Source organism: Brienomyrus brachyistius, chromosome 10, assembly GCF_023856365.1.
Source record: "Brienomyrus brachyistius isolate T26 chromosome 10, BBRACH_0.4, whole genome shotgun sequence".
Lineage (NCBI taxonomy): Eukaryota > Metazoa > Chordata > Actinopteri > Osteoglossiformes > Mormyridae > Brienomyrus > Brienomyrus brachyistius.
In genome coordinates this window covers 18857089-18871612 of record NC_064542.1, presented here as the reverse complement: position 1 = coordinate 18871612, position 14524 = coordinate 18857089, and the positions used below count along the sequence as shown (strand labels likewise).

The 14524-nt window shown below is 43.0% G+C and overlaps 1 protein-coding gene across 1 annotated transcript; it reads left to right on the top strand.

Annotated features, from left to right (window-relative positions):
* Positions 1–4812: 4812 nt before the first annotated feature.
* On the top strand, positions 4813–7736 carry tmem256 (transmembrane protein 256). Its single transcript, XM_049029085.1, has 5 exons — positions 4813–4949; positions 5109–5204; positions 5786–5823; positions 6167–6247; positions 6609–7736. Exons 2-5 carry the CDS (start codon positions 5123–5125, stop codon positions 6750–6752), a joined length of 345 nt encoding a protein of 114 aa, XP_048885042.1. The 5' UTR covers positions 4813–4949; positions 5109–5122; the 3' UTR covers positions 6753–7736.
* The last annotated feature ends 6788 nt before the right edge of the window (positions 7737–14524 follow it).

Below are 14524 nucleotides of genomic sequence, written 5' to 3'. Positions count from 1 at the left end.
TGCCGATGAACATTCTGGCACCAGACACGTCTTACACTGGGCCAGTGGCTAATTACCGCACGTCCTCGGTGTGCCGATGCTGACAGAGCCACGGCAAACCAGACACCGATATTTAATCGGATCGTTTGCCTTGCATCCTAATTACCTAATTACTCATTTAAATATATATGTTTTGGTTGCTCTTGCAGCATCCCCAGGATGGGGGGAGGGTGAGTATTATGTTTTATTCAGGAGTGGGAGATCTTGAAAATATGACATTTTGACATTTTCTTGAAGGGTGCCCTCTATAACAGAAGCTGGAACACCAATGAATGAAATGTACACGCAGATCACCAGTCAGCATTAAGCAAATATCACTAGATCTGAAATGGACAATAACTGCTTATCCTTAATATATTTTTCATTTAGTTTCATTTGCACATTCTGCTATCTGTGAATCCCCAATAATGTTTAATTGTGAGTGGTTGCCCTGTGATGGACTGGGAAGCCATCCTGCCTTTTCTCCTGTGTCCCATGATTCCATGGATCGGCTCCAGGCCCTCATGACCCGCACTGAACAGCCGGATATGCAGCATTCTCATCTTTTTCTCACTGAATATGACCATCTTTTTGTGTCGCTTTGAATGATCTCTGACGGTATATGAGATGGGATTTTAGTTTTGTTTCCAATGTGAATAATGACAACGGCACAGTTTCCGAAGTTATTAGCAACATGATTATGACAAAGCTGCTAATCCTGCTAATTATTTTGCTATTATGTTTCATTTATTTAGACACTAACATGGTTAACCTGAGACATTTTCATCATTTTCCTGTTTAGCAGATGCCTTCATCCAGGATTAGTTGCAACAGCTAACATGATGCATTATTACAGCTGGTCCATTTGCAGACTTGATTCGGGCACAGGCAGAAGACTGCGATGCTGGCGATCTGTGGTCCTCCGGCTACACGTCCCTGTTTTAGCCATTATGATGACTGTTGAATCTATTGTCAATGAGGTGACAGTAAAATGAGGAAACCTTTGAGAATGCTACACCAGTAAGATCTCATGTCCAGCTCCCAAATCAGGAAGAAAGCTGCCAACTGTCCGAACACCCAGGAGTGACAGTCGGACTTAGTCAGCTCATCGTCCAATGCCTCAAGCTGATCTGAGTGTCCTAATACAACTCTAAAACATATTTACCGTATCATAGTCATCTATGTTACCATATACACATACAGACAGTCTCATCCTGGTGTACATCTCCTTAAAAACACATGACCTTTACTCAAGTCATTGCTGCTGTTAGACGTCTCCTATGTACAACTCTGAAATTGACCGACACTCCACTAAAGGCAGCTTAGTGATACAGATATATTTCTAACAACAGTTTTGAGAGCTACCAGATGACTGGGGAACTCATATCTGTATCTTAGAAATCTACAGAGAGATGGAAGAGATTCAAACCATAACTCAGATCTACACGCTTATTGGAAAAGTCCTAGCTACGTTTCAGAGATCTACAGAGGGATTGGAAAACACTTAACTATACTCCAGAAGTATGAAGGCTGGTTGGAAATTTAAAAACTGAAGATTAAGCTATATGACACAAGAAAACTACAATCCCGAGAAACACAATTCATGTAGCCTTTTTGAATTTACAGTTGGCACTCAGTCACACTTCGGCTGCATCAAGAGATTTTGTCTAATTCCGCAAACTCATTCGTATCAGATTTTTAAAGAGCGTGTTGAGCTGGATTAAAGCCCAGTATATCTTGAGCGGGACAGAGTTGTGGTGACAACTGGTGATCACTGAAAGATAGTGACTTTTTTTAAAATAATGTTTACACAGCCTGTCGCCATGGTGACTGTGGGCCACACATGCTTTTAATTGAACCCGGTGGCAAAATCTCAAACTACATCGATCCCCATTTGAAGGGAAATGCAAATGAGCTTAATGAGGTTACTAATTACAAAGAGGCCCCGTCGCCTTTCCCACTATGACCACGAAGCATGCGGAGGCGATGACACTGGGCTTGGACGAGAGCAGAGACTGACATTTTTGAAGGCGCGAGGCCTTATTTCCAGTGGACCCCGAGCCTTCTTCCGGGACGCCCCATCACAATGGATGGAGGACGTGAATCGGGTGAAATTATGAAATTCCTGCTTGCAGAAAATAAAAACAAGCAATGATGAAACAGTCAGAAACTTGCAAAACACACACACACACACACACACACACTCCTGAAGTGCATGCTTTGGGGGCAGGCCATTTGCTCCCCTGTTGCTTAATCCCATGGAAGACATGCTGACTCTGTCTACTTAAACACGGCACGATGGGCTGGCCCAGTGCACTGGGAGGACTATGATGTATTATTGAGGATGCACTGTAGTACAAGGCAGTGTTGAGGTGGGCCGTCCATACAGGAATCCCCACAGAACTCGGAGAAAGGCTCTCACGCAAATTCTCCCCACTTACAATGTACATGGCTAAACAGGGGCTCTATCCATAAATAACCACTTAAAACTGAATTAAACATCACCTGGAATATTCCATTACGAACTTTAAAAGAGAGTAGCAGTCATTCAAACAGTTCATTGCAATATTTTACTGGAGAATGATCAAAATCTATATCGACGGTCTACAACATGAGCTGCAATATATCCATTACTACACACACCAGAATAGAAATGTTCAGCTATCAAAGTGAAGGAAGACAGCTCAATATCGGGCTGCCTGACATACGGATGGGCAGCCCTCGCCTTTGAGGGTAGTGTTTAAGGACATGGGATTACAACATGCAGGTCAGTGGCTCAGATCAAAGAAGGAGCCAACTGCCACACTGTTTGATCAGGTACTGACCCTAAATTGATCTTCTGAAAAATCCAGCAGTGCAAATGGGATAAAACTAGATAGAGAAACAAAAGCACGCCTGCTTCTTTAGGTAAAACGGGCGTTTAATCTTCACAGAAGGAGGTGTCTTTATTAAAAGCATTAGTGATGGGCGGCGGAATGAAGCTTTGAAACCCACGTTTGTGGAATTACTGAGAACTCCTGATCGCTGCTTTATTTTTAACCTGAAGGGACACGAGGAGGTAACTAACGCGGACGGGATTATGCGGCTATAAGTGACGGTGCACAGTAATCTCGCCCAGCACCGGCCGCAAGCGTCCTGTCACTCGTTCATCTGGTTATTTCTTACCCTTATATTAGACTCGCATTTCCCATCCTCCCATTAACGCGTGAATCACTTGTCTCCTTTCACACACAATTTATCTTCTCAAATAATAATAATAAATTAACGTGTTTCACACTGAGAGTATTCGGCGTTTGTTTTCTAAAGAGCCAAATTATATGGGAAAACGCTGGAGGCAAACAATCTGATGTGAACTGCTGTCGATCAACATGTATCACATTGTGGGAAGCGGCTGTCAGACGCGGGGATCGCGAGGCGGCAACGGGGAACATGTGGCTTCAAACGATCTGCTGCTTACCTATTAAAAGCAAACATCAAACACGTGTCGTCATCTGTTTCATCTCTTCTGCTTAAAAATATATCACGTGTGGGCCAATTTCTTAAAATAATTTAAAAGAATAATAACGAAGGTGCTTTATTTGCTGCGTGATGCAAGTAAGGTAATGCGGACAAAAACTCGTTAGGGGTGACATTCCTATGCACAGCTTGTACACATGGAGAGCGGAATTCCAGCTGTCACCGGGACAGTGGAGCAGGCCTACTAAGAGGCAGTGATCATATGCGTCCACTTGCAGCAGGACCTCCCCAACATTACTCCCAGGTAGACTAAAATTACTCACACACTCTAGGTTTTGGTTGGTGTTTCTAGCTATAAAACCCGCATATCAAGATGAACTGCGGATATCAGGAGAAAATAATGCTTTCTGTATCTTCAGGATACTCCGTGTGTGCATACGTGTGTCTGTGCACATTAGGACTGGATGGTCCTGGGCTCAGGATTTACTTTGCCGTAACTGCCTCTTGCGCATCTCCAGGGTACGTTCTCCAGATGTAGATGGAATACCCCAGGCTTTTAACTGGCTGTAATTAAAATGTGCTAATTACAAAAATAAATTAATTGGATTTAAACCATGGTAATGCTTTTTTTTCTTTTTTTTAATCAAAGACTAATGTGAAAGCGTGTTTGTTTATTCTTGCTACGACGTCCTCTGCTCTGGAGGGCATCACTGCAGCTAACTGCATGTCAAATTAATTGTGAAACACAAACAGTGAAATAGCGCCACCTCCTGTATGTTCTTGGGAGGAATTTATTAACTTTAAATTGCCATAGGGGTGAGCAGCGAAATTGGCTTAAATTGCGAGAATCCATAAAAATAACAGTTTCAGGTAATTAAGTTGTGATTAAGTTCATTAAAATTAATTAATTCATTAACATGTTACTTTTATGTTACAATTCCCTTCAGAAATTATGTAAAAATACATGCTAATTAAGTTTTTAATTTGTTTCGGCCGCAACGACCATCTATATAGCGCTAATGAAAATATTCATAAAAATGAAAATGACTGTAAAGTGAAAATGTTGGACTATAAATATTCAATATGATTCCGCTGCTATTATTTATACGTCATGTGAATTATAGATATGAGATTAAGCAGGCGATTCGCGAAGCGTGGAAAGTGAGAATGAAACATACCGCGGCATGACCCCCGGAGGAGTGTTTGAAATTCACGTAAAGTCTACGCCCTTCTTTGAAGAGTCACCATATTTTTCAGCATCGCTGAAATGCGCAACGCCAAAGCCGTAATCTGATTGGGTAAAGAAATGAGCGCAGCAGGGAAGTGACGCTCAGCTTAACGTCAACGCGACACTTTAAATTACCAGGAAGCTGACTCCAGCGAGTTTAGTTATGCGTCGTTAGTGCCACATGTGACTTTGAATAACGATCGAATTTGGTTTCAGTAGGTCCGATTTAGTTGCGATACAGTGAAAGGTAATATTTTCTTTTAAATCAGCAGTGACAAGCAAAGGGATGATATATCTCTGACATTGTGCGATCGCCGCACTTGCTCCGCGGTGTCCTCCGACGGTCCCGGTCATGTCCCCTAGCAGTACATGTCCAATGACCTCGTTTTCGCCTTCTCGTCCGCAGCCCCCTTCAGGAGGATGTCGGCGACGGTGATCGTGCAGAAAATAGCCGGAGTGTCGGGGTCATTTGCCGTGTGTTTGGGAGCGTATGGAGCGCATGGTAGGGATATTTCGGCTCTGCTTTAGTGCTTAGGGTCTACGTCACCAGAGCGTGACGGCTTCATAAATTGCTTTGCCACCTAATCCCCATCCGCAGTGTGCAGCGCAACGTAATAACTCCCAGAATGTGGAAGTAAAAAGTGAAAGAGCATGCAATCTTATTGTTAAATCTGTGCGTTTGTGTGTGTGTTCACAGTTTGCATTGTGAACTTTTCCTCCAAGTCCTGCCCATGTGTTCCCTGTTTGGAAGAACATCTAGCAAATAATCCAAATTAAGCGAATCCACAGAAATCAGGGTCAGCGTATATCTCGGCAAATTACAGATGTGTGTCCATGTCTGGAAGCACATGGGTTCAAATCCTCTGGCTGGCAGAGTGATCATATCACAATCTGGCCCTTGACCAATGCCCTTAAACCCAGCTACCCAGGGGCTTGAGCTGATTCTGCTGGCTGCCACCAAAGTTTCCTTGGTTCTGTATCACTCTGAACAATAGTGTCAGCTAGATAAGTACATTTAAAGAAACTCAACAAAATGGTGGAGCTTTTTTTGAACTGTGTCTTTATGTTCTTCTCTTCCGGTAGGATTCAGACGCAGTGATAGAGATGAGTATTTGAAAGAGGTAAATACAGTACAGTGCACCACATTTTAAATAATTCTATTTGAATTCTGGCCACCCAGATTTGATAAATATCATGAGAAAGGTGAATTGCATAAAGAGTCTGGCTCTGGGTAGGAATTCATTAAATAGTAACTGGAAAAAAATATTAATGATTAATTCTGAAATGTACAGTAATGCCAATAGTGATGCCCAGCATAGTTATTTAGAGTACATAAAAGATCACATGATTACAGGTGCAATGCCTGTAGCCTTTTTATGTAAATCAGACGTATGTGATTTAATTATAAAATGTCCTTTGCTTTACAAAACAAGTGAGTCATTGTGCCATGTGTGTTGTCCGCAGTTGTACGCGACGGCCAATAATTATCACCTTCTCCACAGTCTGGCTCTGCTGGGGGCGGCTCAGTGCAGAAAACCCTTCCTGGTAGGTGGGGTGTTCCAGGATCCAATAATGCTGAATCCGTGAATCATACGCTTTATTCATAACACCGCTGTGTTTCCGGGTTTGTGTGCTGCTGGGATCAGTGGGATGCCCTTGTGAAGGATTAGCTTTGGATGTGATATTACCTGCTTTTAGTTTGGTGTATATTGTATTTGTGCTCTTAAAGGAGCTTCTGCTTAAGTTTTGCTTATGCCTATAAACTAAACCCAGTAATGCAATTAGGAGCTTCAGAAAGTGTGAATTACCTGATGACCGCCCTTCTGTACACTGTAACTTTAACTTGTGTTCTGTTGAGCACTTGTATGGGGTCCATTTGACCCTGTTTTCACTGTTATTTTTGCAGGCTGGGGCCCTCCTAACTGCCGGGATGGGGCTCTTCTGTGGGGCCCTGTATCACCAGGCTCTAACGGGTGACCCTCGCCTGAGGAAACTGGCCCCCATCGGAGGCACACTTCTAATCGCAGGCTGGGCAGCCATCGCACTGTGAACGCTGACCTCCAAGCTCACAAGCACCGGCCTGCCTCTCTTTCTCGCTCTCTCTCTCACTCCCTCTCTTTCGTTCCCCCCCCCCCCTTCTCTCTCTGTTACCTGGGAAGGTCAGGCTTCTCCGGAGGAGCCCGTGGTCTCTGGAGGAACAGTAACTGCTTGTTGTAAAAGCAAAGTTACAGCAGCCTCCTCTCGCAGGTGCCGGGCAGAGATAAGGCCTGGGTGTCTCCTATCCTTTACACTCTTCTGTTCGTTGCCAGCAGAGTTTCTCTTTTTCCCATGTGTGAGTGTATTTCCTGTAAAATAATGTTGTCTCGGAGCAAAATGCCAGCTTGGCCTTTTTCAGTTATCGCTCTGGATGTGGTGCTCGGAGCCGCTGCATTGACCTGTCTTTCACCCTCCTTTGGCATTTCATCTGCCAGGAATTGAGTACCTAAAAAAGGGGGGTGTGGGGCTCATCACTTGTGTCCATCTCTGCTGTCTGACTCTATTTCATCTTAAAACCAGCATGGAGTCAGTAGAAGCAGTGATTATTCTTGGTTTTGGGCTATTCACAGTGCTCCAAATGTCACATTCAAAAGCGTGTATGTTCTTTCTGTCATGTGACAGGCTGACTAAGGGTGTGGTCTTTGTCAGGCTGGCAGTGACAGAGGTGGGACTCTCCTGAAGCCCAGTTCTATGACATGCCACAATGTCTGCTTATAATATGATGCGATTCATTACTGTGATTCCCAGCATTTTTTTAAACTTCTGTTTTGCTCCGTGTAACTGCACTCATGGTGACCAGGCCATTGTTACTCCATCCCAGATGGCAGCCTATCAAGACGGACGGCTTATAAGGCAAGGCAGGGCAGTAAGTGGGAAGGGCGGTGTGAGGGGATGTGGAGGGAGGATGGAGGACAGGAGGAGGTGCTGGAGAAGCTGCAGTCTTAGCTGAATGGGAAACACCAGTTCGTATCGAATAAATAAAATGCCTAAACTTTAAGTATTGTGTCTTCTCATTGCTGCCTGCAGAAAAACTCGCCAGCAAATTTTTGGAAAAACAGTGAAGTCGAGCAATGAGAATTATTTATTTTTATTTTTTTTTTGAAACATAAAATGGTTTGCTTGGGTAGTGTTGTGGCCTTTCTTTGCAGGGGTGTGAGTTTGAATTCCTCTCTATCAAGTGGATTTTTTTCTGGATACAAAGGTTTCTTTCTGTAATCCGAAAGGTGGTCAGGTGAATTGGTGCTTAAGTTGCTTATAGCATGTGTGCATGCTGGCACCCCATGTGGGGTGGAGCCTGTCTTATGAGCAGACCTCCTGGGATTGGCTGCCATCCTGTACTGGATAAGCGGTGATGAGCAATGCAGGCGGTGTTGCCTGATTGACAGTGAAAACACACGTATACAGTAAAGGTAGCTGTACACTTGACGGGCAGACACAAGAAAATCGAACACGTTGGCGAGAACAGTCTGTTGCATACTTTGATGCTGCTGCTGTGTTTGTTTTGTGTTACACCACAACCCAAGAGGGCGCAGAATGTTTTTGATGCAGCAAACCCACATACAGAGTGCAAATGAATATATTGTGGTGAGTGCGTCAGTCATGTAAATGGGGGAGATGACAGCTCTTTTAAAATGGAAGTTATTCTTTTTATTAACAGTCACTATTGATTTAATAGTAGCTCTTGCGCAGACAGAGAAGCCAACAGTTTACACGAGTTACACGCTAACAAAACGCACGCATTCCATAGTGAACATTACACAGTTACGGCATTTACTGTTAACGTAAATGCATGAATACACTTTAATTTACATTATTTACAGATATGCACAGTATGGTGCAAAGCCTGCCAGTAACTGCATAATTAGCCCTGCTGGCCTACCCCACGGCGTCACATTTATGTCAGCCAATCATGGACAAGGGGTGGAATCAGGACAAACAAAAAAGTTAGCCTCAGGGATCCCGGACAGGCAGTGCGCTGAAGCGGTGATCACCACTCATGCAACATCATGTTGCTAACTCGACGTCAGGATTCCATCTGTCTTCTCTGAAGTGTACGGCTTGATTTATTTCCTTTTAAGGCTTTTACAGTCCAAAGTGCATCATTGAGCTGAATTCTTATCTCTGATCCCCAAAGATCTGCGTGGAGGCTTGGCCGTTGGCCTCGTGCCAGACACATTGTTGGATATAAGAAGAATCTCCTTCGTACAACCAAATGGAGGCAGTTAGTTGCGCATACCGCCCTCTGGTGGAAGCTGTAAGTCTGTTTTTCTCGGTTGTTATGTTTTGCTCCTAATACCATGCCCGTGGTGGTTGTGGACCCGTACCTGTCCCCTGCGTCCTGTCAGAGCAGGCATGAAAGTGTGTATCCCATAATATGAGCCCTTCTCTGGCCTGCCCAAGCCCACCGAATGACGAGCAGACGGTCCTAATGGGCCATTTCTGGTTGTGTGGTGCTGAATCCGGCTGAGGAGAGAGAGAAGGAGAGGTTTCAGATTAATTACGTCTCAGTAGAATTGGCCTTCCATAGTCTTTCCTCATTTATTTCAAGCCCCCCACCCCCCCAGTCCCCACTGACGGAATATGTTTATTTCACACAAGCAGACGGCCTATAAATATTTCAGGTCATGATTTTTTCGGAGGGCCGTGTGCTGACTAAGCACCAGCCATGTCAGGTTTTCCAGTTTGATTGCACGTGTGATGTAACCCTTCCCAAAGACAGGGATTGAGATGCCTTAACAACACTTGAGTTATGCATGGGAATCGAGCGCCCCTTCGTGGTGAGGGAATAAAACACGACGACATGCCCTCGGGAGCGTGAAATGAAACCCGTTTCTACATGTATAATGTGCTGTCGAGTTGGGGGGGTTTATCCTTCAGGACACTGGGATTTAGTAACCGAATGCTAAGAGTGAGGGGTTTGTGGGGGGTGGAGGGAAGGAGACACTCGGGTGAATATAGTTGTCTTTGTTTACTTTCAGTTGTTCCTGTGGGATGTATTGCAAAGCGATATTTGCATACCTAGAGTTAACTCAATAGGGCCAGATAACTAACTCTAATTGCTGCTATCAGACTATAATGGTGGGGATCAACTCGTTACATTTATTAATCAGTCTGTGCACATTCACAGTGTCATTACTGCAAAGTAAGACCTGTCCTTCGATAGGCAGGCAATGGCCCTCTGCTCTAAAACTTTAAAGTCAGTTCCTCCACCCCCAGCGGATTTCATCCACCCCTGACATGGGCACCAAATATTGGTATTGGAATAAAAGTTTGATATATGCAGACCTAGGATTAACCCTGGTTGGAGCATTTTAGGTGCGCAGCATTTATTACAGTGGGAGGGGAGTAATCAGCATGTCCACATTCTTTTTTCAATAAACATATTACTTATGCAGCTATTCACACTGCCCCCCACCCCGCTAGAACCGTCCCTATTGTTATACAACTTCTGGAGAAGCCTGTGGATTACTGGGAGACCGTAATGTGATCAAAATTGAAGTTTTTCGCAACAGTATAAGGAGCCATATTTGGAAGGGTACCGAGTTTGCATATGACCCCCCAAAATACCATATGGACAATTCCATACCATTATCACATCCAAATTATCGAAGAGAACATGAGTGGAGCCACGTATTGAGAAATTGCCATCCAGCAGGACAATGAGAATGAGGCACCAATGGGCTTTCTAGCAGGACAACGATCCAAAACATACCGCAAAGGAGACTCTGTTGGCTTCAGAGGAAGAAAAGATATTTGAAATCAGCAGAATTAAACCCAATAGAACATTTGTGTAAGAAACTGGAAATAAAGATTCACCTACAGGCACCCCAGAATGTTCCAGATTTAAAGACTGTTTGTGTAGAATAATGAGTCAAAATCCCAGCTGGACCCTGTAAGAGATGAGCTTCTTCCTACAGGAAGTTGCTTGAAGCTGCCATTGTAAACAGTGGTTTCTCCACCAGTTATTAAATAAAGTTAGCGTGTTCAATATTTTCTCACTTTACACTTTATTGCACACGACGTTTTCTTATAGATTGGAATGTTACAATTTCTTTACCTGTGTCGATCTATTGAGTTAACCCAGTGTTTGGTCTAAATCTCATCAGAATATCTGCATTCGAGATGTGTTCAATGAAAAATATGTTGACGTGCTGAATCCTGAATTTCCCCCACTGTACCATGGCAATATAACAGTGACCTACTCAAAATTAAGCCTAAAGAAACTTTGTTAAGCCAGTAAACTTGCTTCGCATTACACCCCTCTGGTGTAGATATAACTTGGCCTAAATTGATTTGTCTTTGCGACAGTAGCTCTGATCAAAGTTCCAATTCCAGACCCAGATTCTTAGCAACAGTGCCACAATTGCATCTTTCTTCCCAGTCAGCAAAATGCTCCCCTATTTCTCGATGCATTAATCTCATCCTGGTCTCTGTCCCCATTTGCAGTGAGAGAAGAGGAGGCTCCCCTCCCCTCGGAAACATGCCCTTCGCTGATCTTAAGGGTCACATGTACCTGCCTGCTCTCCCAGGGATTCCCTCCTCACCAAAGCAGTAATCTCAGATGCAGCTAATTGCATGTGTAAAGAAACACATTTCGCAGCCATGCATGCAGGTATGTCCTTATGGCTTTTTTTCTTTAACACCGTCACCTCAGTCACACGCACAGCCATTGTCCCATTCCCCCATTCCAGACTCTCCCTTCTCTCACACTGCATTCTCTTGTTTGTGCATGACTGTAGGTAACCTGGACAAACCTGTCTTCCTTCGGGAATGCCAACTCACCGTCCTGTGTGGTCCCATGATGCTGTTCCAGACTCGATTATTATTCCCACCTAGCCAATTATTTCAAAAATAGCAAATGGCTTAGAGGTATTTTGGTCACCTATGCAGAATTAATGTATTATGTATTTCACATTCATATTTGGCTTTTTTTTTGCTACATTTCTCTCTAATAATATGATTCAGGTGAACTAGTGACTCTGCCTTGCCCCTGGTATGCAAGTCCTTTGTGATGAGTTGGCGCCCCTTACAGGGCAAACCTGGAATAACAGGCTGTGCTCCTTGGTAAAACCCCTAAGCTGCTGTGACCCAGATGTTGGCCACAGCATGGCAGAGGTCACAGCTCCGGGCTGAATCCAGCCATGTGGAAGCTTCTGTGCAGGTGGCTTGGCTTTTCCTAAAAAAACAATGGCTCAGTGACTCCAAATTGCACAGAGTCTAAGGATAAGACCATGTGGGTCCCCATTCAAACTGAGGTTTCTGGATATTATGCTTCCTGCTGTGGGCTCAGCATAACTGTGTCCTTCAATGAATAAATAATTACTGAACCTTCGTCAGTCCACTGTCCTCTACAGAAAAAGGCTTGAATTTTCAGCCAGTGATAATAACACAAAAGCTACATGTAGGCTAGTAAACTGATCTATATACACTTACAGTAGCAATCAAAGATTTGCATGCAATTGCAGAAGAGATTTTTTTAAAATTTAACATCATATTTTCTGTAAATAGATATTTTTACATTACAATATGCAAAAATCTGAACTTTTTATGCTTTTGTGGCTATGACAATAGTGTCACGTAACAATGAAGCTGACTCTGAATCAGTGTTTACTTTCATAACAGCTTCAGAAATATAAGGCACACAGTTAACCAGCTTCAGCAGGAAGTCACCTGGGAAACTGCTGCACCGTTTCGCAGAAGTATAAGTGTTTGAGGGATCCTTCGCTTTGACTCTCCTGTTCACTTTGCCCCATATGAGTTCTGTGGGACTGAGATTCTGGGACGAGGCAAGTCAGTTTATGACTGCGGCTGGGAAATTTATAGGGTTAATGCATTGCATTCATTTTAATGTCACACCGAGTTATTTCTTTAATCACATTAACGCATGCAGTATTTTGAAACCCAAATAGAATGAGCAAAGATTTTGAGTTGAGCCTTATATTCTTTCCTGGTTGTAAATAATGTGAGAGTTTATGTTATGATGTTCTACAGAATCAAAGCATTCAAAGGTAACATTAGCATCTCATGGTGAAATGTTACCTGGGGCCTGTATTACGAAGCAGGATTTCTTGCTTACATAACTTGTCGGATTTTAGGTAGCTTGAGCTAAACACAAGTGAACGAAAATAAAATCCATTTAACCCAGACTATCTTAAATCCAACAAGTTATGCAGCTAAGCAAGAAATCCGGCTTTGTGATGTAGGTCCCTGGTTTATTTCATTTTTAAAAATGCCATATGGAGGCATACATAAGATAAAAATAACATAATCTGCATGAATGACATTTAATATTTGATGATGAATCACAATTAATAACAGAAAACTGTGCAATTAATTAGTGTTTTTAATGGGTTCACAGCCATAGCTATCACTTTGAGGTTTACTAACCATTTCTGGTAGTTCTACTAGTTCTACTAGTATTACCTCTGACTGTGCAGAATGGCCTGCTTTTGAAGCAGTGGCGATTGGTGACAAAAAAATCTGAGGCAGTAAGAAGATAATACATTTTACAATATTACAATTCTGAATTTTTCCAAACAATTGAAAAATAATTCAAATAAAATTCAAATAAAATCTTACAATTCAAATTGATTTTTCCAATTTAATCTCAAAACCAGATGAGGTACTTCCTCCTCTAGCTCTATGGACCAGATGCCACTGCTTTGAAGTATGCTGTGACAGCCATGCTGCTTGACATTTCTAAGGGATTCAAGGTCACCAGCAATGCAGCAGACTGAAGCAGTGCCGCCCGCCTCCATGCTTGACAGCAGGAGGCCCACATGCAGGACTGCTGTGCTCATCCTCTCCGCATCGACAAATAGGTAGCGGATTGACCCAAATATTTCCAAATTCTGATTCATTAGTCTACAGTGATCCTGTTATGGACAAGCTTAGAGCATGTGTGTGCATTTATTAATCCACAATCCCTGTCCCTCCGTCCCATGGTATTCTGTCAAGATCTGAGGCTTCTCTGGTTAATTTCATACCATAACCACTTACAAAAATTAAGAAGACAGAAAGAAAACTGAAAAGGCACAACCAGGGGTGTCAGAGGGGTATGGATACCCTGGCGGATTCAGGGGGCTCAGCACTTGACAGGTGACCTTTGAATGTGTAATAGTATATGGAAAATTGAGTTGGGTGGCACAAAGTGATATTTTGTCAGGGGCCCCAGAATTTCTACGTAAGCTCCTGGGCAAAACCAGTCTCTCGAACCAGGATACTGCACAGCTCTGCTCCCATTAGTTGAGGCCACGCTTTTCTCTCTCTCTCTCTCTCTCTCTCTCTCTATCTATCTATCTATCTATCTATCTGTCTGTCTGTCTATCTGTCTGTCTATCTGCTACCTGCAGTGTGTAAAGGTGCTTTATCTGTAAGGGAAAATAAAAAAAAAGACAAAATCTCTTCTGAGCTCTGGAAGATATGTGCTATCATTTGCATAAATAAAACTGGCGAGTACAACCGAAGTTATGCTCTTTTGTGTAATTCACATGCCAAATTTAATATAATCAAAAATGCTGACACAAAAATTGAAAAGTGGAATGACGTGGGCCCGGTTTCTCAAGACTTTCTTAGTGCTATGTCCTTCGTGAGCTTAAGTTGTCTCTTAACGCTCCAACATGTTTCTCGAAATGTTCTTAGTACATCTTCTGTAAGATATTCTTTTGCAAGGTAGGTCTGAGCCTCTCTTATCTGTCTCTTATCGCTGTTGTCGGCTCATACTGCTCATTTCAAGCAAGATTATCATCATTAAAGGTACAGTTTCATAACCAAACATCAGTTAAC

What these genes read in the sequence shown, in the direction of transcription:
- tmem256 (XM_049029085.1), top strand. Translation starts at nt 5,123, where the DNA reads ATGTCGGCGACGGTGATCGTGCAGAAAATAGCCGGAGTGTCGGGGTCA. An exon ending in GAGATGAGTATTTGAAAGAG is followed by an intron (nt 5,824 to 6,166) that starts GTAAATACAGTA and finishes TGTTGTCCGCAG; the next exon opens with TTGTACGCGACGGCCAATAA. An exon ending in AGTGCAGAAAACCCTTCCTG is followed by an intron (nt 6,248 to 6,608) that starts GTAGGTGGGGTG and finishes TTATTTTTGCAG; the next exon opens with GCTGGGGCCCTCCTAACTGC.